Below are 25,692 nucleotides of genomic sequence, written 5' to 3'. Positions count from 1 at the left end.
GAACCCCGGCTCCCCACCTGCAGGGGAGTCGCTTCACAAGCGGTGAAGCAGGTCTGCAGGTGTCTAGCTTTCTCTCCTCCTCTCTGTCTTCCCCTCCTCTCTCCATTTCTCTCTGTCCTATCCAACAACGACAACAACAATAATAACTACAATAAAACAACAAGGGAAACAAAAGGGAATAAATAAATTAAATATATTTTTTAAAATAAATAAATAATAATTACTTTTTAAATTTTTTCTTTAATATTTATTTATTCCTTTTAAAAAATTTTTTTACCAGAGCACTGCTCAGCTGTGGCTTGTTGTAGTGTGTGGAATTGAACCTGGGACTTGAGAGCCTCAGGCATGAAAGTTTCTTTGCATAACCATTATGCTATACCCCCACCCTATTTATTCCATTTTGTTGCCCTTGTTGTTTTATTATTGTTGTTATTGATGTCGTTGTTGTATAGGACAGAGAGAAATGATTCAAGCTCACAGGGCGGGAGTGCCCCCCCCACCCATGCCAGCCCGCTCCACTCCTGGCAGCCTCACAGCAAGCTATTTATGGCACCCTGTTCCGCCGCCCCTCCCACAGGCCAGCACCCAGGGGCCCCATCTGCCTGGCGCCCCACTCACCGGTCGGGCCATGTCCAGGAGAAACAGCTTCTCTCCCCGCCTGCCCCACACCCCTGCCCGCCGGGCCTGGGGTCCCCGGGCCCCCCCGCTGCTGTGCAGGGACATGGCTCTGCAGAACGCGCTGTACACAGGAGACCTGGGCCGGCTACAAGAGCTCTTCCCCCCGCACAGCACGGCAGACCTGCTGCTGCAGAGCCGAGCGGCAGAGCCCCGCTGGAGCAGCAGCGACAGGGGTGAGGGGCAGGGGGCCGCCCCCCAGGAGGGCCTGACCCAGGCTGGGCTGGCGCAGCTAAGGGTCACGCGGGGCCCAGAATAGCTGCAGACAGCGCCCGGCCGAGGCCGAGGCTGGGGGCCAAGGACACAGCCTCTGTCCCTTCTGCCCTTATGAGCTGGTCCTCAGAGGATTTCGGGGGGCAGGAGTCGCCCCCGGGAGACAGACACCCCCTGTGCGCCAGGCTGGTGGAGCGCCCCAGTGGTGGGGCTTCCGGGGAGTCCCCGGGGCCCATCGTGGCCCGCTTGGCCTCGGGGCCTGCGCTGGCCTTCTGGCGCGCGGTGCTGGCCGGGGACACAGCCTCCGTGGCCCTCATCCTCGCTGACCCCGACTCAGGCCTGGGCCCTGACTCCGTGTTTGACACTAGTGACCCCGAACGCTGGAGGGATTTCCGTTTCAACATCCGTGCCCTGAGTATGCGCTGGGCCCGCTCCACTGTGGGGTGCTGGGCTGGGTGAGGGGGATGCTGTGAGCTCAGTCTCGCCTCCCTCCCAGGACTCTGGTCCCTGACCTACCAGGAGGAGCTGACCACGCCGCTGCACGTGGCTGCCAGCCGGGGCCACACCGGGATCCTGCAGCTGCTCCTGAGGCGGGGGGCCCGGCCCGACAGTGCCCCTGGGGGCCGCACCGCCCTGCACGAAGCCTGCAGTGCCGGCCACGCCGCCTGTGTCCGTGCCCTGCTGGTGGCCGGTGCCGACCCCAACCTGCCAGACCAGGACGGGAAGCCCCCCCTGCATCTGTGCAGGGGCGCCGGCTTGCTGGAGTGAGTGGTACCCCAAAGCCCTCCACTGGGGAGTGGAGCAGGGCCAGTGGGGATGTGGGTGGGAGTGGGGCAGGGGATGTGAGTGGGAGTGGGGGCAGGCCGGGTGGGAGGCGCCAAGGGGTCTGGGCAGGGAGGGCAGGGCTGCTCCCCAAACCATACTCTCGTCACCCCAGATGAGGCTGCCAGGGCATCTGAAATTCTCCGTTGTCCCATGTCCCAGCTTCAGGCTCAGCAGGCAGTGAGTAAGACCTGCCCCCTCATCCCCAGTGTCCAAGACTCCAGCCATCTGGGGGACCCCTAGAGAGGGGACCATCCCTGCAGCAAGTGTCTGGCTCTGGCCTGATGGACCTACCCTCCGATAAAGGGGCACAGAGGCTGAGCCCAGCCAGCCAAACCCCCACATGTGAGTGACCATGAGCCCTTTCCAGCAAGAGATAGAACTTCACAGCAGCCCCCACAACTGCATCCTGCTTGAGGCTCCTCCCAGTGCTGCATGCTCCAGAGTTGAGCTCTGGCTCTTCTCTCTCTCTTTTAATATTTAAAAGTTATTACCAGATATCATTCTGGTACATGTGCTGCCAGGGACTGAACTTGGGACCTCATGCGTGAGACTCCAGTGCTTTACCCACTGCGCCAACTTCCAGACCACTCTCCCTTTCTTATATGACCTTTTCCCTGGGTGTTGCTCATGGCAAATAAAGAGAATGAGTTTTTAAATTTTATTTATTTTTTTATTGGATAGAGGCAGAGAAATTGGGACGGGAGGAGGAAGATAGAGAGGGAGAGAGACAGAGAGACACCTATGGCCCTGCTTCACTGCTTGTGAAACTTTCCCCCTGCTGGTGGGGACCGGGGGCTTGAGCCCGGGTCCTTGCACACTGTAGTGTGTGTGCTTAATCAGGTGCACCACTGCCTGGCCCCAAGAAAATCATTTTATTTTTATTTGAAACACTCCCTCAGCTTCATTTCTTTTATTTATTTATTTATTTATTTATTTATTCCCTTTTGTTGCCCTTGTTGTTTTATTGTTGTAGTTATTATTGTTCTTGTTATTGATGTCGTCGTCGACAGGTAGGACAGAGAGAAATGGAGAGAGGAGGGGAAGACAGAGAGGGGGAGAGAAAGACAGACACCTGCAGACCTGTTTCACCGCCTGTGAAGCGACTCCCCTCCAGGTGGGGAGCCGGGGGCTCGAACCGGGATCCTTACGCCGGTCTTTGTGCTTTGCCCGCTGCGCTACTGCCTTACTCCCGAAAATCATTTTATTAAAGGAAGGAAATTCTCCCAGACTTGTGGAGCTTGGCAGAGCTAGGTGAAGTAAGCCGGTCACAAAAGATCAAAGTCTACAATCTTGAAAAGTGAGACTCACAGAGACAGAAGAATGGTGGGTTCTGGGGGGGTGGAGAGTGTGTGTGGGGGGAAGACATTCATTCATATGATAGCTGACAAAAAATGGAGAACAGGAGATAATGAAATAGGTAGGAATATGTGTCTTAATGTGTGCAGAGCCCTGGCGCCCAGCACCACAGGAGAACTGCTGGGGGTCAGAGGAGGTAGGATAAGGAATGAAAATATATATCTTCCCAATAATATATACATAATATATATATTTTTTAAAAACATTTTTTAATATTTATTTTCCCTTTTGTTGTCCTTGTTTTTGTTGTTGTTGTAGTTATTATTGTTATTGATGCTATCGTTATTAGATAGGACAGTGAGAAATGGAGAGAGGAGGGGAAGACAGAGAGGGGAAGAGACAGAGAGACACCTGCAGACCTGCTTCACCGCCTGTGAAGCGACTCCCCTACAGGTGGGGAGCCGGGGACTCGAACCGGGATCCTAATGCCCGTCCTTGTGCTTTGTGCCAGGTGTGCTTAGACCATATATACATATATATTGACTTGCAAGCCTGAGAAAGAGACACACCTGCAGCCCTGCTTTACCCACTTGTGAAGCTTCCCTTCATGTGGGGAGTAGGGACTTGAATTGGAGTCCTTGCATTGTGTTTCTATTAAACCATGCTCATATCTTAAACCCTAATCTGACTAAGTCCATGGAATCCTCTGAGGACAGACGAACCAAAGGGAGAAAGAGAGGATCCAAGAAGGAGGGGCACTAGGAGTTAAGGTTTTTTTTTTTAAGAGTTAAGTTTTAACCCCAGCACTCTGGTGGTGGTGTCACATAGTAAGGCACGAGATTTGTAAGCAGGAAGTCCTGAGTGAGACTGCATGGGCCAGAGTGAGACTCTGTTCTCTCCTCTCCTCTCTCTTAGCCTCTCTCTCCCTCTCTCTCTCTCTCTGGTGTTATTAAACAATTTTTTTTAAAAAACTAATTTACTTGCTATTGAGAGGGAGAGAGACCAGAAAGGGGGAGAAAGAGGAGAGAGAGATAGATAGGAAAGAGAGATGGAAGGAGAAAGAGAGAGATAAAGAAATACACACAGAGAGAACCAGAGATCCACTCTCACACATATGGTGCCAGGGACTGAACCCAAGTTCGAGAGTCCACATGGACCCACTGCACTTCCTCTCAGGCCATGTAAATATCTTTTAAAATTAACTAAAAGAGAAGCCAGCAGCCAAGGCCCAGGAGGTGGGGGGAATGTCAGGCACTGCTGGCTTTGAGCCCGGGGCCCCACCTGGGAGGATCACAGGCAGCACTGGGGGAGAGCTCTAGAGATAGTGGAGAGGTGCTGTGTTGTCTGTTTGCTTTTGTGTGTGTGCCTCGGGGGTTACTACTGGAGCTTGGTGATGGCACTGTGAATCCACTGCTCCTGGACGCCATTTTTTCAATTTTATTGGATAGGACAGAGACAATAACAGAGGAGAGGGAGAGAGTGACCTGCAGACCTGCTTCGCCACTCTCATGGTGGAGTAGGGCTGTGGGGTCTCCTCTCTCAGCACCAGGCACAGCACCCAGGGAGCCCATGGAGGGTGGGCAGGGATGCGGGGTCTCCTCTCTCAGCACCCTGCACAGTACCCAGGGAGCCCATGGAGGGTGGGCAGGGCTGTGGGGTCTCTCCTCTCTCAGCACCCTGCACAGCACCCAGGGAGCCCATGGAGGGTGGGCAGGGCTGTGGGGTCTATCCTCTCTCAGCACCAGGCACAGCACCCAGGGAGCCGATGGAGGGTGGGCAGGGCTGTGGGGTGTCTCCTCTCTCAGCACCCTGCACAGCACCCAGGGAGCCCATGGAGGGTGGGCAGGGCTGTGGGGTCTCTCCTCTCTCAGCACCATGCACAGCACCCAGGGAGCCCATGGAGGGTGGGCAGGGCTGTGGGTCTCTCCTCTCTCAGCACCATGCACAGCACCCAGGGAGCCCATGGAGGGTGGGCAGGCTGTGGGGTGTCTCCTCTCTCAGCACCATGCACAGCACCCAGGGAGCCCATGGAGGGTGGGCAGGGCTGTGGGATCTCTCCTCTCTCAGCACCATGCACAGCACCCAGGGAGCCCATGGAGGGTGGGCAGGGCTGTGGGGTGTCTCCTCTCTCAGCACCCTGCACAGCACCCAGGGAGCCCATGGAGGGTGGGCAGGGCTGTGGGTCTCTCCTCTCTCAGCACCATGCACAGCACCCAGGGAGCCCATGGAGGGTGGGCAGGCTGTGGGGTGTCTCCTCTCTAAGCACCATGCACAGCACCCAGGGAGCCCATGGAGGGTGGGCAGGTCTGTGGGATCTCTCCTCTCTCAGCACCATGCACAGCACCCAGGGAGCCCATGGAGGGTGGGCAGGGCTGTGGGATCTCTCCTCTCTCAGCACCAGGCACAGCACCCAGGGAGCCCATGGAGGGTGGGCAGGGCTGTGGGGTGTCTCCTCTCTCAGCACCCTGCACAGCACCCAGGGAGCCCATGGAGGGTGGGCAGGGCTGTGGGTCTCTCCTCTCTCAGCACCCTGCACAGCACCCAGGGAGCCCATGGAGGGTGGGCAGGCTGTGGGGTGTCTCCTCTCTCAGCACCATGCACAGCACCCAGGGAGCCCATGGAGGGTGGGCAGGGCTGTGGGATCTCTCCTCTCTCAGCACCATGCACAGCACCCAGGGAGCCCATGGAGGGTGGGCAGGGCTGTGGGGTGTCTCCTCTCTCAGCACCAGGCACAGCACCCAGGGAGCCCGTGGAGGGTGGGCAGGGCTGTGGGTCTCTCCTCTCTCAGCACCATGCACAGCACCCAGGGAGCCCATGGAGGGTGGGCAGGGCTGTGGGGTGTCTCCTCTCTCAGCACCATGCACAGCACCCAGGGAGCCCATGGAGGGTGGGCAGGGCTGTGGGGTGTCTCCTCTCTCAGCACCCTGCACAGCACCCAGGGAGCCCATGGAGGGTGGGCAGGGCTGTGGGGTGTCTCCTCTCTCAGCACCATGCACAGCACCCAGGGAGCCCATGGAGGGTGGGCAGGGCTGTGGGGTCTCTCCTCTCTCAGCACCCTGCACAGCACCCAGGGAGCCCATGGAGGGTGGGCAGGGCTGTGGGGTGTCTCCTCTCTCAGCACCATGCACAGCACCCAGGGAGCCCCATGGAGGGTGGGCAGGGCTGTGGGGTCTCTCCTCTCTCAGCACCCTGCACAGCACCCAGGGAGCCCATGGAGGGTGGGCAGGGCTGTGGGATCTCTCCTCTCTCAGCACCCTGCACAGCACCCAGGGAGCCCATGGAGGGTGGGCAGGGCTGTGGGGTGTCTCCTCTCTCAGCACCCTGCACAGCACTAATGGAAAAAATGCCCACCCAGAGCAGTGAACACATAGTGCAGGCACTGAGCCCCAGTGTTAACTCTGGTGGCAATTAAAAACGGATCAATTTGTTGCTGTATTAGTGTGAGAGAGAGTGAGAACTAGAACAGCACTCTGGCACATGGGATGCCAGGGATCGAGCCTGGGGTCTCATGCTTCCCTGTTCAGCACCGTACTCGCTGGGCCACCTCCCGGACCCTGCTGGCTTCCTGAGACCGCTCGGAGTTCCTGTTTCCCTCCCCCATCTGGTGAGAGACCCTGAGGTGGTGCCCCCATGTTGACTAACGTGGTGTGAGCATGGAGTCTGGATGGCTGTGAAATTGATTTTGATCAGACACTTTGTTGAACACAAGGTATCCCCAATGTTATCAGTGAAGAAGCTAATGAGGTATTGAATGGATTTATCTGTTTGGGGTGGGTAGCTTCAAGCCCCGGGCATGTGACCCGGGGGTCGTGTGGGGAGGGGCACGGAAGGGGCAGTCCCAGTGGGACTCAGTCTTTAGAATTGATGGGGTCCGTGAGGTCAAGCATCCTCACGTGCTTAGTGATCTCACATGGCTTCTGTGGAGAGAGGAGGGGAAGACAGAGAGGGGGAGAGAAAGACAGACACCTGAGTCCTGCTTCTCCCTGCAGGTGGGGAGCCGGCAGCTCAAACCTGGATCCTTATGCCGGTCCTTGGTGCTTAACCTGCTGCGCTACCTCCCAGCTATCTTCACACTCTCTTCACATGGCTTCTGTGCCCACAGCGTGGCTCTGTGGGACCCACTCTGCAGCTCTGGTCGCGCCCAGGCTCAGCCCCCTGAGAGCAGGCCCGGGGAGGGGGTGTTCTTTCCTTTCCTGGAGAGGACAAGTGTTTTTGCTCTTCCTTCCCCTACTGCAGTGAGTGCCAGTGCCTGGGCCCAGGATGTCATGACACACAGCACTGCTGAGTGGCCTAACGTTCTCATCCTTATTGGCTGCACGGAAAGATAGGAAGAGAGAAGAGGGAAGAAGAAACAGATAGCAGAGAGCTCCCCCATGCTGTCTGTGGGGCCCTGAGTGGAGCCAGAGCTCAACCCTATAAGCCCAAGCTGAGCAGGGCTCTGGTCTTTGTCTCCATCATTAAATAAATTTAAAGAAAATTCTGGGAGTTGGGTGGCAGCACAGCGGGTTAAGTGCAGGTGGCACATACGCAAGGACCCGCATAAGGATCCCGGTTCGAGCCCCCGGCTCCCTACCTGCAGGGGAGTCGCTTCACAGGCGGTGAAGCAGGTCTGCAGGTGTCTGTCTTTCTCTCCCCCTCTCTGTCTTCCCTTCCTCTCTCCATGTCTCTCTGTCCTATCCAACAACGATAACATCGATAGCAACAATAATACCTACAACAACAATAAAAAACAAGAACAATAGAAAGAAAAATATATTTTTTAAAAAATTTTTAAAAATTTAAGTTTAAAAAACTAAATTGCTCAACAGAGCTTCAGACATACAGAAAGGTAGGTGTTAAAAATATTTAATCTGTGGTCCAGGAGATGGCACAGTGGATAAAGCATTGGACTCTCAAGCATGAGGTCCTGAGTTCAATTCCTGGCAGCACATGTATCAGAGTGATGTCTGGTTCTTTCTCTCTCTTCCTATCTTTCTCATTAATAAATAAATAAAATATAAAAAAAACATCAATTTCTGGAAATAATTTAAATATATATATATATATATATATATATATATATATATATATATATATAATCTGGGAGTCGGGTGGTACCACAACGGGTTAAGCGCACATGGCACAAAGCACAAGGACCAGCCTAAGGATCCCAGTTTGAGCCCCTGGCTCCCCACCTGCAGGGCGATGTCTACAACATCAACTACAACAACAATAAAAAACAAGAACAGAAAAAAAGAAAAAATATATATATTTTTAATTTTAAATTTTAAGTTTAAAAATACTAAACTTCTCAACAGAGCTTCAGACATACAGAAAAGTAGGTGTTAAAAATATTTAATCTGGGAGTCGGGCAGTAGTGCAATGGGTTAAGTGCACGTGGCGCAAAGCACACTGGACATAAGGATCGCAGTTCGAGCCCCCGGCTCCCCACTTGCAGGGGAGTCACTTCACAGGCGGTGAAGCAGGTCTGCAGGTATCTCTCTGTCTCTCCGCCTCTCTGTCTTCCCCTCCTCTCTCCATTTCTCTCTATCCTATCCAGCAACGATGACATCAATAACTACAACAACAATAAAAAAATATTTAATCTATTTTTTTATTGCCACCGGTGTTATCACTGGGACACAGCACCTGCATGACAAGTTCATCACTCTCAGGGTCCATTTTTTCTTCCTTTTTTTTTGTATTTGTTTATTTACTGGATAGGAACAGCCAGAAATTGAGAGGAAGGGGGAGGTAGAGAGGGAGAGAGACAGACACCTGCAGCCCTGCTCCAACATTTGTGAAGCTTTCTTAACAACTACTGGGTCAAAGAGGAAATTAAGGAAGAAATCAAAATGTTTCGCGATTCAATGAAAATGAAGACTCAAGCTATCAAAATATTTGGGACACAGCTAAGGCTACGAGTACTACGAGGGAAGTTCATAGCCATACAAGCACACATTAGGAATTGAGAAAAAGCTCAAATAAACAACCCGATTGCTCATCTTAAAGACTTAGAAGAAGAACAAAGGAACCCTAAAGCAACAGGAAGGACTTCTTCTTCTTCTAGCGTTTGCCCTTCTTCCGTAGCCAGTCAACAGCGTCAGGTTGAGCCTGATGTAAAGTTTCGAGACCTCCTTTGAATCTGGAGAGGTGGCAGTCGTTGACTATGTGGGTCATAGTCTGTCTGGAGCCGCAGGGGCAGTTCGGGTCGTCTCTGGCTCCCCAGCGATGGAACATAGCGGCGCACCGACCATGGCCTGTTCGATAGCGATTGAGGAGGGCCCAATCATAACGTGCTAGGTCAAAGCCAGGTTGACGCTTGCAGGGGTCTGTGATGAGGTGTTTGTTCTTGACCTCATCTGACTGCCAACTCTGTTTCCAAGAGTCTGGAACAGAGAAGTTCAGTGTAGGCGTAGGGGACCAGATGGGATGATGAGACGTCAAGCGTTGGACAGGGTGGGCAAAGATATCCGCGTATATTGGCAGGTCCGGTCGAGCGTAGACGTGGGAAATGAACTTAGATGATGCCACATCCCGACGAATATCTGGCGGGGCGATGTTGCTAAGAACTGGCAGCCATGGAACTGGGGTGGAACAGATGGTTCCAGAAATGACCCTCATGGAGGAATATAATTTGGAGTCGACCAAGTGGACATGGGGGCTACGGAACCATACTGGGGCACAGTATTCTGCAGTGGAATAGCATAATGCCAGAGATGATGATCGTAGTGTGGAAGCGCTCGCGCCCCATGAGGAGCTGGCCAGTCTTGCAATGATGTTATTCCTCGTGCCCACCTTTGCTGCAGTTTTTATGAGATGTTCGTGAAATGACAGGGAAGGACTGAAATAACTAAAGTTAGGGCAGAAATAAATAACAATGGAAATAAGAAAACCATACAAAAGATCAATGAAGCTAAGTGTTGGTTCTTTGAAAGGGTGAACAAATCAACAAACCCATAGTGAGACTCACAAAACAAAAAAGGGAGACGACCCAAATAAATCGGATAGTCAATGAAAGAGGAGATATCACAACAGACACCGCAGAAATTCAACATATCATCCAAGATTTCTATGAACAACTCTATGCCACTAAGCTAGAGAAACTGGAAGAAATGGGCGAGTTCCTAGATACCTACAAACTTCCAAAATTAAATAAAGATGAACTAGAAAATATGAGCAGGCCAATCACAGCCAAAGACATTGAAACAGTTATCAAAAACCTTTCCAAGAATAAAAGTCCTGGACCAGATGGTTTTACAAATGAATTCTACAAAACCTTCAAGGAAAAGCTAATACCACTACTTTTAAAACGCTTCCAAATATTGAAGACGCAGGAATGCTCCCTTCCAGCTTCTATGAAGCTGACATCACATTGATACCAACAGCAGATAAGGATACCACAAAAAAAAGAAAACTACAGATCAATATCTCTAATGAACATAGATGCTAAAATACTGAACAAAATTCTAGCCAACTGGACACAGCAGTATATTAAAAAGATTGTGCATCATGACCAAGTAGGGTTTATCCCAGGCATGCAAGGTTGGTTTAATATATATAAATCAATCAATGTGACCCACCACATCAACAAAAGCAAGACCAAAAACCATATAGTCATGTCAATAGATGCAGAGAAAGCCTTTGACAAAATCTAACATCCCTTTATGATCAAAATGCTACAAAAATGGGGAATAGATAAAAAAATTCCTCAAGATAGTGGAGTCTATATATAGCAAACCTACAGCCAACATCATACTCAATGGTGAAAAACTGGAAGCATTTCCACTCAGATCAGGTACTAGACAGGGCTGCCCACTATCACCATTACTATTCAACATAGTGTTGGAAGTTCTTGCCATAGCAATCAGGCAGGAGCAAGGAATTAAAGGCATACAGATTGGAAGAAAAGTCAAACTCTCCCTATTTGCAGATGACATGATAGTATACATAGAAAAACCTAAAGAATCTGGCAGAAAGCTCTCAGAAATTATCAGGCAATACAGTAAGGTGTCAGGCTACAGAATTAACATTCAAAATTCAGTGGCATTACTTTATGCAAACAATAAGTTAGAAGAAGAAGAAATCCAGAAATCACTTCCTTTTACTATAGCCACAAAAACAATAAAATATCTAGAAATAAACCTAACAAAAAAGTGAAAGACTTATATACTGAAAATTATGAGTCACTACTCAAGGAAATTGAAAAAGACACAAAGAAGTGGAAAGATATTCCCTGTTCATGGGCTGGAAGAATTAACATCATCAAAATGAATATATTACCCAGAGCCATCTACAAATTTAATGCTATCCCCATCAAGATCCTTTCCAAGTATTTTAGGACAACAGAAAAAAAAGCTACAATTGTTTATCTGGAACCAGAAAAGACCTAGAATTGCCAAAACTAAAAAAAAAAAAAATTACCAAAACTATCTTGAGAAGAAAGAACAGAACTGGAGGCATCACACTCCCAAGTCTCAAACTGTATTATAGGGCCATTGTCATCAAAATTGCTTGGTACTGGAACATGAATAGACACACTGACCAGTGGAGTAGAATTGAGAGCCCAGAAGTGAGTCCCCACACCTATGGACATCTAATCTTTGACAAAGGGGCCCAGACTATTAAATGGGGAAAGCAGAGTCTCTTCAGCAAATGGTGTTGAAAAAATTGGGTTGAAACATGCATAGGAATGAAACTCAACCACTGTATTTCACCAAATACAAAAGTAAATTCCAAGTGGATCAAGGACTTGGATGTTAGACCGAAAACTATCAAATACTTAGAGGAAAATGTTGGCAGAACTCTTTTCCATCTAAATTTTAAAGAAATCATCAATGAAATTACAAAGAATACTAAATAAAAAATAAACCAATGGGACTACATCAAATTAAAAAGCTTCTGCACAACAAAAGAAACCACTACCCAAACCAAGAGACCCCTCACAGAATGGGAGAATGACAATGAGAGAAGAACTTTACATGCCATGCAAGAAGGGGTACAATTCCACACAGTTCCCTTCACCAGAGTTCTGTATCCCATCCCCTCCACTGAAACTTTCCTGTTCTTTATCCCTCTGGGAGTGTGGACCCAGGGTCATTATGGGAGCAGAAGGTGGAAGGTCTGGCTTCTGCCACTGCTCCTCTGCCATGTCTCTTTATTTTTGTTTGCTTGTTTTCTGCAAGTTCATGTGTATCAGTTGTCCAGATTATTCCCAAGAGTGAAACCATCCAGTAGCTGTCTTGGCATGAAAGGTTTTTATGTAACTTTTATCCTGTTTCCCTAGTCCTATCTGACTTTTAAAAAATATTTATGTATTTATTTATTCCCTTTTTGTTGCCCTTGTTGTTTTATTGTTGTAGTTATTATTGTCTGTCTTCGTTGTTGGATAGGACAGAGAGAAATGGAGAGAGGAGGGAAGACAGAGAGGGGGAGAGAAAGACAGACACCTGCAGACCTGCTTCACCACCTGGGAAGCGACTCCCCTCAGGTGGGGAGCCGGGGGCTCAAACCAGGATCTTTGCGCTGGTCCTTGCGCTTTGCGCCAAGTGCGCTTAACCCACTGCGCTACCGCCCGACTCCCCCATCTGACTTTCTATGTTCTGAGACCAGAATGAGAGAAACTTCCTAATAATCATACTTCTAGAAAGGCAGGTAGTCATAAATTTAATTATAAGACACAAGTTTAAAGAAGGGAGAGGAGGAAGGAAGAAAGGGTCTGAAAATAGCTCAGACGGTAGAGTGTATCTTACCAGCACAAGCTAACACGGGAGCACCAGGCACAGCACCCAGGAGCCCATGGAGGGTGGCCACCGCAGGGCTGTGGGGTCTCTCCTCTCTCAGCACCCTGCACAGCACCCAGGAAGCCCATGGAGCGTGGGCAGGGCTGTGGGGTGTCTCCTCTCTCAGCACTAGGCACAGCACCCAGGGAGCCCATGGAGGGTGGGCAGGGCTGTGGGTCTCTCCTCTCTCAGCACCAGGCACAGCACCCAGGGAGCCCATGGAGGGTGGGCAGGGCTGTGGGGTCTCTCCTCTCTCAGTACCCTGCACAGCACCCAGGGAGCCCATGGAGGGTGGGCAGGACTGTGGGGTCTCCCCTCTCTCAGCATCAGGCACAGCACCCAGGGAGCCCATGGAGGGTGGGCAGGGCTGTGGGGTGTCTCCTCTCTCAGCACCAGGCACAGCACCCAGGGAGCCCATGGAGGGTGGGCAGGGCTGTGGGGTGTCTCCTCTCTCAGCACCAGGCACAGCACCCAGGGAGCCCATGGAGGGTGGGCAGGGCTGTGGGGTGTCTCCTCTCTCAGCACCAGGCACAGCACCCAGGGAGCCCATGGAGGGTGGGCAGGGCTGTGGGGTGTCTCCTCTCTCAGCACCCTGCACAGCACCCAGGGAGCCCATGGAGGGTGGGCAGGGCTGTGGGGTGTCTCCTCTCTCAGCACCCTGCACAGCACCCAGGGAGCCCATGGAGGGTGGGCAGGGCTGTGGGGTGTCTCCTCTCTCAGCACCAGGCACAGCACCCAGGGAGCCCATGGAGGGTGGGCAGGGCTGTGGGGTGTCTCCTCTCTCAGCACCAGGCACAGCACCCAGGGAACCCATGGAGGGTGGGCAGGGCTGTGGGGTGTCTCCTCTCTCAGCACCAGGCACAGCACCCAGGGAACCCATGGAGGGTGGGCAGGGCTGTGGGGTGTCTCCTCTCTCAGCACCAGGCACAGCACCCAGGGAGCCCATGGAGGGTGGGCAGGGCTGTGGGGTGTCTCCTCTCTCAGCACCCTGCACAGCACCCAGGGAGCCCATGGAGGGTGGGCAGGGCTGTGGGGTGTCTCCTCTCTCAGCACCCTGCACAGCACCCAGGGAGCCCATGGAGGGTGGGCAGGGCTGTGGGGTGTCTCCTCTCTCAGAACCCTGCACAGCACCCAGGGAGCCCATGGAGGGTGGGCAGGGCTGTGGGGTGTCTCCTCTCTCAGCACCCTGCACAGCATCCAGGGAGCCCATGGAGGGTGGGCAGGGTTGTGGGGTGTCTCCTCTCTCAGCACCCTGCACAGCACCCAGGGAGCCCATGGAGGGTGGGCAGGGCTGTGGGGTCTCTCCTCTCTCAGTACCCTGCACAGCACCCAGGGAGCCCATGGAGGGTGGGCAGGACTGTGGGGTGTCTCCTCTCTCAGCACCCAGGGAGCCCATGGAGGGTGGGCAGGGCTGTGGGGTGTCTCCTCTCTCAGCACCAGGCACAGCACCCAGGGAGCCCATGGAGGGTGGGCAGGGCTGTGGGGTGTCTCCTCTCTCAGCACCCTGCACAGCACCCAGGGAGCCCATGGAGGGTGGGGCAGGGCTGTGGGGTGTCTCCTCTCTCAGCACCAGGCACAGCACCCAGGGAGCCCATGGAGGGTGGGCAGGGCTGTGGGGTGTCTCCTCTCTCAGCACCCTGCACAGCACCCAGGGAGCCCATGGAGGGTGGGCAGGGCTGTGGGGTCCCTCCTCTCTTGCTAATGAGAAATTCCGGTAAAGACAGCCTCTCCTCACCCCTTCTCCCCCTCCCAGGTGTGCAGAGCTGCTACTGAGGTTTGGGGCCAGTGTGGAGGGCAGGTCCGAGGAAGAAGAGGAGACACCTTTGCATGTGGCTGCACGGCTGGGCCATGTGGAGCTGACAGCTCTGCTCCTGAGCCGGGGGGCCTGTCCTGACACCCGTGACGCCGAGGGCGGGACGCCCCTGCTGGCCGCCTGTGATGCCCGCAGCACGTGCCCCGCCACCGCCGAGGCCACCACTGCCCGCTGCCTGCAGCTCTGCCAGCTGCTGCTCTCCGCAGGGGCGGATGCGGACGCGGCGGACAGGGACAAGCTGCGGCCCCTGCACCTGGCCTGTCGCCGGGGCCACGTGCCCGTGGTGGAGCTGCTCCTGTCGTTTGGCGTCAGCGTCAATGCCATGGACTACGGGGGGCACATGGCCCTGCACTGTGCCCTCCAGGGGCCCCCCGCCGCTGTGGCCCAGAGCCCCGAGCTGGCCGTGCGTGCCCTACTCAACCATGGGGCGGTCCGGGTGTGGCCAGGAGCCCTCCCCAAGGTACAGCTGGGACAGCGGGGGCCTGGGGTGGGTAGAGCACACTGGGGGTTCCCTGGCTGAATGGGCGGGTCCCTTGCTAGGATGTGGCACAATTTTATTTATTTATCTATTTATTTATTATTGCATAGAGACAGAGAAATTGATAAAAGTGGGAGAAATATAGAGGGAAGGAGAGTGTAGGGTAGATAACATAAGGGTTATGCAAAGAGACACTCATGCCTGAGGCTCCGAAGTCCCAGGTTCAGTCCCTCAAACCACCATAGCCATAGCTGATCAGTGCTCTTATAAAAAAAAAAAAAATCAGGCCATCTGGCGGTAGCACAGCGGGTTAAGCACAAGTGGCACAAAGTACAAGGTCCGGCATAAAGATCCCAGTTCGAGCCCATGGCTCCCCACCTGCAGGGAGGTTGCTTCACAAGTGGTGAAGCAGGTCTGCAGGTGTCTGTCTCTCTCCTCCATTTCTGTCTCCCTTCCTCTCTTGATTTCTCTGTGTCCTATCCAACAACGTCAGTGGCAACAATAATAGCAACAACAAGGGCAACAAAATGGAAAAAAAATGGCTTCCAGGAGCAGTGGATTTGTAGTGCAGGCACTAAGCCCCAGCAATAACCCTGGCGGCAAATATACATATAGAAGGAGGGAATGAGACAGAGAGACACCTGCAGCCTTGCTTCACCACTTGCTTTTCCCCCTGGAGGTGAGGACCACCTGGGTCTGTGCTGTAATGTGGGCACTTAGCCAGGTGTGCCACCACCTGGCCCCTAGATGGGGCACATCTGTGCACATAAGTAAGTAAAGGTCAAGAGGGCAAAGGTCAGGGCATACAGAGACTGGATTGTGTGTGTGTGTGTGTGTGTGTGTGTGTGTGCACATTGGAACCCAGCCAGGCATGTTTGTGTAACTGTGTGTGCAGCCAGTTAAGTGCACATGTGTAGGGCTTGGGAGACAGCACAGAGGTTCTGCAAATGATTCTCCTGCCTGAGGCTCTGCAGTCCCCAGTTCAATCCCCATCACCACCATCAGCCAGAGCTGAGAAGTTCTCCTGGAAAAATAAACAATAACAATAATAGGGCATCATGGTTCTGCAAAGAGTCTCCTGAGGCTCTGAAGTCCCAGGTTCGATCTCCAGCACCACCATCAGCTAGGGCTGAACAGGGTCTGGGGAAAATAATAATAATTCTGCAAAAAACTTTCCTGCCTGAGGCTCTGAAGTCCCAGGTTCAATCCCCAGCACCACCATCAACCAGAGCCGAGCAGGGCTCTGGAGAGAGAGAGAGAGAGAGAGAAAGAGAGAGAGAGAGAGTGTCTTTCATTAAAATAAATAGTTAATGGGGCCAGGTGATGGCGGACCTAGTTAAGCACTTATACTACAGTACACAAGGATTCAGGTTCAAGCCCCTGGTCCCCACCAGCAGGGGGAAAGCTTTACAAGTGGTGAAGCAGGGCTGCTGGTGTCTCTCTGTCTCTCTATCTCCCCCTCCCCTCTCAATTTCTGTCTCTATCCAATAATAAATACAATTTAAAGTAACTAATTAAAAAATTAAAGAGCATATGTGCATATGTAGAGAGAGAGCATGTCTGCACACGTGTTCACACATGTGTGTGCATGTTCGATGCAGGTGGGCTGGGGGCAGTGGGGCCCGGTCAGCAGGGGTCTGGACCCCAGGGAAAGGGAGCCAATGGCAAGCTGCCAGGAAGCCTGGCTGGCCGTGGTGTCCTTGTGGGGCTCCTGTGGGGCCTCTGTCCCAGCAGGCCACCTCCCCCACCAGCAGTCCAGGTAGTCACACTGGCCCAGCGATCCAGACTGGGCAGGACACACTTCATCTCCCTGGACCTGCAGTGGAGCCTCCCTTCTCGCTCACTTCCCCAAAGTGGGTCCACCTGGAGTCCGTGTGTGTGGGGTGAGGGGGCATCCCCAGGCTGTGCTGTGTCTTCTCGGGGGCTGGAGAATGTCACGAAGGCCATGCTGTGTGGGGTGCAGACCCCTGCCCTTGAGAGAACCCCAGGCCCAGAGCAGGTTTGGCTGGCTGTGAACGACTCTATAACACCCCCCCGCATGCACACACACACACACACACACACACACACACACACACACACACGGCTCCAATGGTCTGGCCAGTCCCAGCCCCCTGTCCAGCCTCAGCCACTCACATGCAAACCCAGGAGCATCTGTCGAGATTCCTGAGCAAGACCAAATAATTAAACAGCCTGAGAGTTCGGCAGATTGGTCTCCCCTTTGGGAAAATACAAGAAAATCAACAATTAACACTAATTAATCTCCTATTAACACCAGATAATTAGGCGGCGAGCGATTCCTGTAATCTGATGGCGCCTCTGACAGCTAATGGTCCCCCCCCATGCCCCGTCAGGGAGGGGGTGGCAGAAGGAGGCGGGCCAGCCAGTGGGCTTCCTGGAGACCCGAGGGGTGGACCACCCCCTCTCTCCAGCCTTAGGGACACAGGATGGGCTACCTGTCCCTTCCTTCAGGTGCCACCTCCACCCCCAACCCCCCGCCGCCTGCATCAGCTTCCTGACACCTGTAGCCACTCTGGGCATGGTTGAGGTTCTGTCCTGAGTAGGGGGGGCTGCTCTCTGCTTCCCTCCACCATGCAGGCCCCCGGCCAGTTCTCATGAGACACCAACCTGCTCCGGGTTGGAAGGAGAGCTGGCCCAGCGCCTGGCTTAGCTGCTGACTGAGCACAGGCAGACGGTGGGGCTTCCCTGAGCCAGCTCTGCTCACTGGGTGCACCCTCCCCCCCACCCCCACTAATGGGAAGCTCCAAGAGCTTGCTGGGTGACCCTGGCCTCACACCAGACGCCACTGTAAGATGTGTCCCCTGCCCCCTGAAGTGGGTCCTTGCTCCCCCCAGTCTTTGAGCTTAGCTGGTCCTGGAGTCCTTGCGGCCCTTAGCCAGTCTCTTACTCTCTCTGGGCCTCAATTTCCCCATCTATGAAGCAAGTGCATCTCCCGTGCCTGCTTCCCATGTTCCCCGTGTCAGCATCGCCAGAGGGGTGCGTGCAGGGCAGAAGGGCTGCTCCCAGGGGTGTGGCTGGAGAGGTGAAGGAGGAGGGCACTGCAGGAACCCCCATGGGCCTGGAGGACCGAGAGCCAGCTAAGAGCAGGCAGGGAGGCAGGGGGCAGAGATCGCTCTGATACCCATCTGCTTCCTGCAGAAGTCCTGCCTCAGGCGACGGGCTGGGGCAGCTCCATGGGCACCGCCCAGTGGCGGGACAATACACAGGGGACACAGGACATCGGGTGGGGGACAGGCACCTCAATCCTGCTTCCCGGTAGCATAGGGAAACACCGAAGTCAGAACAAAGGGAGCTCTGTGGAGGGTGGGGCCGTGCCTGTGTCTCACCCTCTCTCTAGTCTCGTCCTATTGCTGACATACAAAAATAAAAGATGAGTGGTCCAGGAAGTGGCACAGTGGGTAAAGCACTGGACCCTCAAGCATGAGGTCCTGAGTTCAATCCCTGGCAGCACATGTACCAGAGTGATGTCTGGCTCTTTCTCTCTCCTCCTATCTTTCTCATTAATAAATAAATAAAATCTTTATTTAAAAAAATAAAAAATAAAATATGAGTTGGGAGACAGAATAATAGTTATGCAAAAAGCATTTCATGCCTGAGGCGTTAAAGGTCCCCAGGTTCAGTCCCCAGCACCACCATAAGCCAGAGATGAGTGCATTGGTAAAAATAATAAATAAATAAAATACTGGGGCTGGGTGGTGGTGCACCTGGTTGAGCACACACGTTACAGTGCACAAGGACCTGGGTTTGAGTCCCCGGTCCTCACCTGCAGGGGGGAAGCTTCACGAGTAGTGAAGCAGGGCTGCAGGTGTCTGTCTGTCGCTCTCCCTCTCCATCACCCCCTTCCCTGTCGATTTCTGGCTGTCTCGATTCAATAAATAAAAATAATTAAAAATAATAATAAATAAAATGCTAACTGAACCAGGCAGCCAGAGTTGTGGCTCCACGGGCAAAGCACAGGACTTGCATGAGAAAAGCCCTGGCTTTAACCTGCAGCTCCATACATGGCTGCCCGCCCCCTAGACACATAAATATATCTTTTTTACTATAATTGCCAGGCTGGCCAGTACTCAGTTCTCAGTACTCAGTGGCTCAACTGTAGAGCTCTCTGTGTAAGGCCCTGCATTTGCTCCCCAGAATTGTATTTAAGATAATAACAAGGAAGGAATGAAATTTCTCTGGCTCCAGCCAAGCCGGTTTGCTTGGCCATGTCTCTCCTCCCTGAATGCTCCCCAGCTCAGCTCTGATTCTCAGCTGCACAGCCCAAACCTCCCACCCCCTGGCTGAACACCCCCAGCCACCTATCCCACCCACCCCCAGTCCAAAGGGCAGATCTGGCCTTGAGCAAAGAGTAATTTATTTCTTCCTTCTTTATTTGATAGGATAGAGAATTTGAGGGTGAGATAGAAGGGGAGAGAGAGACCGAGAGACACCTGCAGACCTACTTCACCATTTGTGAAGCTTTCATCTCTATAGGTGGGGAGTGGGAGTGAGGGCTTGAACTCAGGTCCCTGCACATGGTGATGTGTGCAATTAGCCAGGTGTGGCACTACCCAGCCCCTGGGAGTGATTGTTTTATATGGTGTCATGGAATGAATCCAGGGCTTCATATGTGCACAGTACTAATGAGAAATTACTGAGAGACTTTCCCAGGTCAATTTCCACCCTATGTCTAGATAGGAAGAGAGGAGAAAAAGAAACAGCATACTCCTGTCCCACCCGCCATGGGGCTCCATGATTGTTGTGCCTGCTGCTGAGAGAGGAGAGACCCCACAGCCCTGCCCACCCTCCATGGGCTCCCTGGGTGCTGTGCAGGGTGCTGAGAGAGGAGACACCCCACAGCCCTGCCCACCCTCCATGGGCTCCCTGGGTGCTGTGCAGGGTGCTGAGAGAGGAGAGACCCCACAGCCCTGCCCACCCTCCATGGGGCTCCCTGGGTGCTGTGCCTGGTGCTGAGAGAGGAGACACCCCACAGCCCTGCCCACCCTCCATGGGCTCCCTGGGTGCTGTGCAGGGTGCTGAGAGAGGAGACACCCCACAGCCCTGCCCACCCTCCATGGGGCTCCCTGGGTGCTGTGCCTGGTGCTGAGAGAGGAGAGACCCACAGCCCTGCCCACCCTCCATGGGCTCCCTGGGTGCTGTGCCTGGTGCTGAGAGAGGAGAGACCCCACAGCCCTGCCCACCCTCCATGGGCTCCCTGGGTGCTGTGCACAGTGCTCACCTGTGACGCCAAGTCTGGAGTCCAGGCTGCACCTGGTAAGGTGTATGTTCCACCATGTGAGCTTTCCCTCAGCCTCTCACCCACCTTTGTTTTAATTTTTCTTCTGGTTGCCTCTAGAACTTCACAGTCTGAGCTGACTTTTTCAGATATAAAGAGAGACTGACTCATTTCAGACTACTGTGCTCTTTTGCTTTCAGGTATATGCAGCAAGGAAGTAGAAAGACCTGATAGTTCCTAATGAAATAGTGTCTACTTAGACTTAGATACCCTCCTCACCTACTTCCTGTTACACTTCCCTCACTCACTCCAAAGCTAACCTTATCAAAGCAAGGACTGCAAAAGCTGAATAAGGGCAAGAGACTGGCAGACTTTAATGATGACTCTTGAGTCACTATCAGGCCACCCCATCAGCTGGGGCCCTAGTCAGGGAGTCCTGAGATTCCCAAACAGATATGATGGGCCTAGACCTTGAATAAATCCCTCTCTCAGCTGTTACCAGTCTCCATCAAGAACAACAAAATAGACCCCTTTGTGGGCCCCCATAGGACCTTGCCCCCAACTTGGATCAACAATGGTAGAGAATGTTTCATCCTCTGAAGGGAGGCTGGACAACATACTCTATGCTCCACCTGAAGAAGATGGGTAGATATTGGGGCAGCTTGGAATGTTCCTACTCATGACCACAGAATGTGAGCTCAGATCTAGAGGGATGCAGAGATCACATAGGCTCCTAAGCTAATTATGGACCCCAGATCACATCAAATAGATGGGGTTTACAGTCAACAATATTTATACACCTTTCCCATATTAGGGAGCTACTCTCTTCCCTGATCCAGCTTTCTCGTCCTTCTCCCAGCCATGATATCATCTCCCCAGACAATAGCTTGGATCCACCTGCATATCAGATTTCAGGCTCAGGAAAAAAAAAAACTAGTATAGCCACAGGCCCTTTGGAACATAACTAAAATAGGCCTATTAGCTATCTACAAAACGGAGAACTCCCAACTCATCATCTGCACTATTCCAGCCTTTAGGTTCATGATTAGTCAACAATTTGTTTGGCTTTAAATGTTAACTCTTTTTTCAACCACCAGGTTCCAGATACTAGCACGATGCCAGCCATACTTCCTTGGACAGACAACCCCACCAATGTGTCCTGGAGCTCTGCTTCCCCATAGCCCTGCCCCACTAGGGAAAGAGAGAGACAGGCTGGGAGTATGGATCCACCTGTCAACACCCATGTTCAGCGGGGAAGCAATTCCAGAAGCCAGACCTTCCACCTTCTGCATCCCACAATGACCCTGGGTCCATGCTCCCAGAGGGATAAAGAATAGGAAAGCTGTCAGGGGAGGGATGGGATATGGAGTTCTGGTGGTGGGAATTGTGTGGAGTTGTACCCCTCTTATCCTGTGTTTTTTTTTTTTTTTTTTTGGTTGGTGTTTCCTTTTTATAAATAAAAATTAAAAAGAAAAGAAAAAGAGAGATTGAGTCACAGAGAGAGAAAGGGTGGGGAAGACACTCCACTGCTGACGCTTCCTCTAATGCAGCAGGAACTGAGCTCCAACCTGGGTCTCAGACTCAGCAAAGCAGGTGCACCACCTAAGCAAGCTGTCCTAGCAGCCCCACACCACCATGCTGAACGTGGCGGAGGGGCGCTGAGGAGTGACCCTAATGCTTCGCGCACATGTAAGACTGCTGAGCTGTCTCCCTGAACCAAACTACATACTATACTTCCAGAGAGAGAGAGGAGAGGAGAGGAGAGGAGAGGAGAGGAGAGGAGAGGAGAGGAGAGGAGAGGAGAGGAGAGGAGAGGAGAGGAGAGGAGAGGAGAGGAGAGAGAGAGATGGAGAGAGACCAGCTCCCTGCTCCACCATCTGTAGAGCTCCCCCTGGTGTTGTCCATGGAATTCAGGGCTCCCCGCATGGTAGTCGTGTATCCAGCCCCCTGAGCCACGTGCGGACAGACCCCTGTGCCGCTGTCCTTCTGCAAGGACACTGATCCCGCAGGATTAGGAGCCCCCTCACCCCCCCCCCATCACCTCACTTTAACTTGGTCACATTGGGAGACGCCCCAGCAGCTGTCCTGGGCTGCCTGTACCCCCTCCTCCTGTGGAGTGACCACTGCCTCTTTGTCCAGGTGCTGGAGCGCTGGTGCACGTCCCCAAGGACCATCGAGGTCCTGATGAACACCTACAGCTCAGTCACGCTGCCTGAGGACGCTCGGAGCCTGGTGCCCCCCGAAACCCTGCAGGTCAGGCGCTGGGACTCAAACTCACACCGCTCGCTCAGTCCACCCCCAGAGACAACCAGCTTCTAAACGGCACCCCCAGGGCCGGGTGGTGGTGCACCTGGTTGAGCACACACATTACAGTGCTCAAGGACTCAGGTTCAAGTCCCCGGTCTCCACCTGCAGGGAGAAAGCTTCATAAGTGGTGAAGCAGGGCTGTAGGTCCGTCTCAGTCTCTCTCTCTCTCTCTCTCTGCCTGTCTCAATCCAATAAAGAAAGAAAATTATAAAAAGAAGTGCCAGGCAGTGACACACCTATTACCTTGTGCAAGGACCCAGGTTCAAGCCCCAGATACCCACATGCAGGGCTGATACTTTGCAGGTAATGAAGTAGGGTTGCAGCTCTCTCTCTCTCTCTCTCTCTCCCCTCTTCCCCTTCCTCTCTCAGACTTTCTGTGTCTATCCAGAATTTAAAATGGAGGTGGGGCGCCATGACCTTCCCCCCTCTGCCCGCCAACCACCAGGAGCCCCCCCCCCGCTCCCCACCCCAGGAGTGGGTGCTGCTCCCAGGGTGGCCGGGCTGAACCCCCCTTGTCCCCAGGAGCACCAGCGTTTCTACACCTCCCTGTTCGCCCTGGTGCGACGGCCCCGCTCCCTACAGCACCTGAGCCGCTGTGCCATCCGCGAGCACCTGGCCGCCCGCCTGCCCAGCGCTCTGCCCCGCCTGCCGCTGCCTCCGCGCCTACTTCGCTTCCTGCAGCTGGAGTTTGAAGACGTGCTCTACTAGGTGAGTCCCCGGGGCTGGGGCGACCCCAGACGCGGGGGACAGGGCAGGGAGTGGGACGGGGGAGGGGAGGGGTAGGCCCCTCCAGCCCACCCAACACTGTAAGGGCAGTAGAGTCCCCAGTGGGCTGGGGTGGTATCTCAGTCATAGAACACAGGACTTATGCTCTCTCTCTTTCTCTCTCTCTCTCTCTCTCTCAACCCCAGCATAAAAATAAAATAAATACATTTAAAAAACCACTTCAGAGCTGTGCTGCTTGGTGCATCTAATTCTCCTCTGCTGGCTCACACCTGGGGGCCCCATCTGCCCTACAGTGCCAGCTACAGGCTCACCTTCATCCTTTGGGGTCCCAGGCAGACCTGCCTCTCTGACTCAAGATATGGTCCCCAGAGGGGGTGGGTTGAGAGGTCCACAGGACAGCCAGCTGGAACGGGGACCGGATGGTGGCACACCCATTACAGCACACCTGGGTTCGGGTCCCCTGGTCCCCACCTGCAGGTGGAACAGTGCTGCAGGTGTCTATTTCTCTGTCCTTCTCTATGTCCCCATTCCCTCTTGAGTAATTTCTGTCTTGAGAAAAAGGAAGGAGGGCCGGGTAGTGGCGCACCTGGTTGAGCACACATGTTACAATGCACAAGGACCCAGGTTTGAGCCCCCAGTCCCCACCTGCAGGGGGAAAGCTTCACAAGTGGAGAAGTGCTGCAGGTGTCTCTCTGTCTCGCACCCTCTCTATCTCCCCATCTGCTCTCAATTTCTAACCATCTCTAGCCAATAAATAAATAAAGACTATGGGACTCGGGCGGTAGCGCAGCAGGTTAAGCGCACATGGCGTGAAACTCGAGGACTGGCATAAAGATCCTGGTTTGAGCCCCGGCTCCCCACCTGCAGGGGAGTCGCTTCACAGGCGGTGAAGCAGGTCTGCAGGTGTCTGTCTTTCTCTTCCCCTCTCTGTCTTCCCCTCCTCTCTCCATTTCTCTCTGTCCTATTCAAAAATAAGGACATCAATAATAACTACAACAATAAAACAACAAGAGCAACAAAAGGGAATAAGTAAATAAAATATTTTTTAAAAGATAATTTAAATAAGGGGGCAGGTGGTGGTGCACCTGGTTAAGCACTCATGTTACAGTGCACAAGGATGAAGGTTCAAGCCCCTGGTCCCCGCCTGCAGGGGGAAAGCTTCACGAGTGGTGAAACAGTGCTGCAGGTCTCTCTCTCTCTCTCTCTCTCTCTCTCTCTCTCTCTCGACCCCCTTTGCTGGGAAATTGTGCAGACGTAGTCATAGCTACCATGTTGTCCCCTCAGGCTACTGCTAGTTCCCGAGAGAGTTGGGACATTCTCAGAGCACCTGTTTGCCATGTTGTGCCCTCAAGGCATTGTGTGTTGCAGTGCTCTGGTCATTCCTCCCCCTTCCCATTCTCACGAGAGTTATTATCCTTCCCTGGAGTGCTGTGGTCACTCCTCCCCCTTCCCATTCTTCCGAGAGTTATTATCCTTCCCTGGAGTGCTGTGGTCACTCCTCCCCCTTCCCATTCTTCCGAGAGTTATTATCCTTCCCTGGAGTGCTGTGGTCACTCCTCCCCCTTCCCATTCTCACGAGAGCTGCTCCCATAAAAGCCCTTCTTCTTCCGCACCTCTCTCTCTTGCCAGCCCTTCACTTCGGTGTTTAGACGCAGGGAAGGTTACTGCATGAGGCGGTGATTTTTGCTACCTCCACGTGGCCCAACCTGCCTCTCTCTCACCCAACTCTGAGGTGCCAGCGCAAATAAAGATTTGTGTTCCCTCTTCGCTCCGGACTCCCCCTCTCTCTCTTCTCCGTGGCGCAGCACGACACCCCTTCCCTCTCAATTTTTCTCTGTCTCTAGCTAGTAAATAAATAAAGATAATAAAGTTTTTAAGACGTTACTATGTTTTAAAAAAAAAAAGGAAGGAAGGAAGAGAGAAAGAATGAAAGAGATAGAGAAAGAAAGAACAGAGTGGAGCCAGGCAGTGGCTCACCCAGTTAAGCACACACAGTACCAAGCACAAGGATTTGTGTCTGAGCCCCTGTTCCCACCTGCGGGGGGGGATGCTTCACATGTGGAGAAGCAGGTCTATCTTTCTCTCCCCTCTACCTATCCCTCCCCTCTCAGCTTCTCTCTATCCTATCTAATAAAAATTTGAAAGGAAAAAAAAAAAGGAAAGAAAGGGAAAGGGGGCAGAGGGTAGATAGCATAATGGTTATGCAAACAGGCTCTCATGCCTGAGGCTCCAACATCCCAGGTTCAATCCCCCACACCACCATAAGCCAGAACTGAACAGTGTTCTGGTGAGAGAGAGAGAGAGAGAGAGAGAGAGAGAGAGGAGGAAAGGGAAGGAAAGGGAGGGACAAAAAGGCCACTGG

At 53.0% G+C, this 25,692-nt stretch overlaps 1 protein-coding gene across 2 annotated transcripts; it reads left to right on the top strand.

Moving 5' to 3' along the window:
* Positions 1-546: 546 nt before the first annotated feature.
* Positions 547-23,536, top strand: ASB10 (ankyrin repeat and SOCS box containing 10). Of its 2 annotated transcripts, none has more exons than XM_060196819.1 (6): positions 547-851; positions 1,385-1,652; positions 14,524-15,043; positions 22,437-22,550; positions 23,127-23,312; positions 23,516-23,536. In XM_060196819.1, the coding sequence occupies exons 1-5, from the start codon at positions 629-631 to the stop codon at positions 23,310-23,312; spliced, it is 1,311 nt and encodes a 436-aa protein (XP_060052802.1). In that variant the 5' UTR covers positions 547-628; the 3' UTR covers positions 23,516-23,536. The 2 variants fall into 2 exon arrangements, with proteins under 2 accessions (XP_060052802.1, XP_060052803.1); XM_060196820.1 differs by lacking the exon at positions 547-851 and adding an exon at positions 894-1,303 and having other exon boundaries at positions 23,516-23,533.
* The last annotated feature ends 2,156 nt before the right edge of the window (positions 23,537-25,692 follow it).

The sequence above is a fragment of the Erinaceus europaeus genome, chromosome 8, assembly GCF_950295315.1.
Source record: "Erinaceus europaeus chromosome 8, mEriEur2.1, whole genome shotgun sequence".
Classification (NCBI taxonomy): Eukaryota; Metazoa; Chordata; class Mammalia; order Eulipotyphla; family Erinaceidae; genus Erinaceus; species Erinaceus europaeus.
Note: the sequence above shows the minus strand (reverse complement) of the source record. Positions and strands in the feature narration are given on the sequence as shown.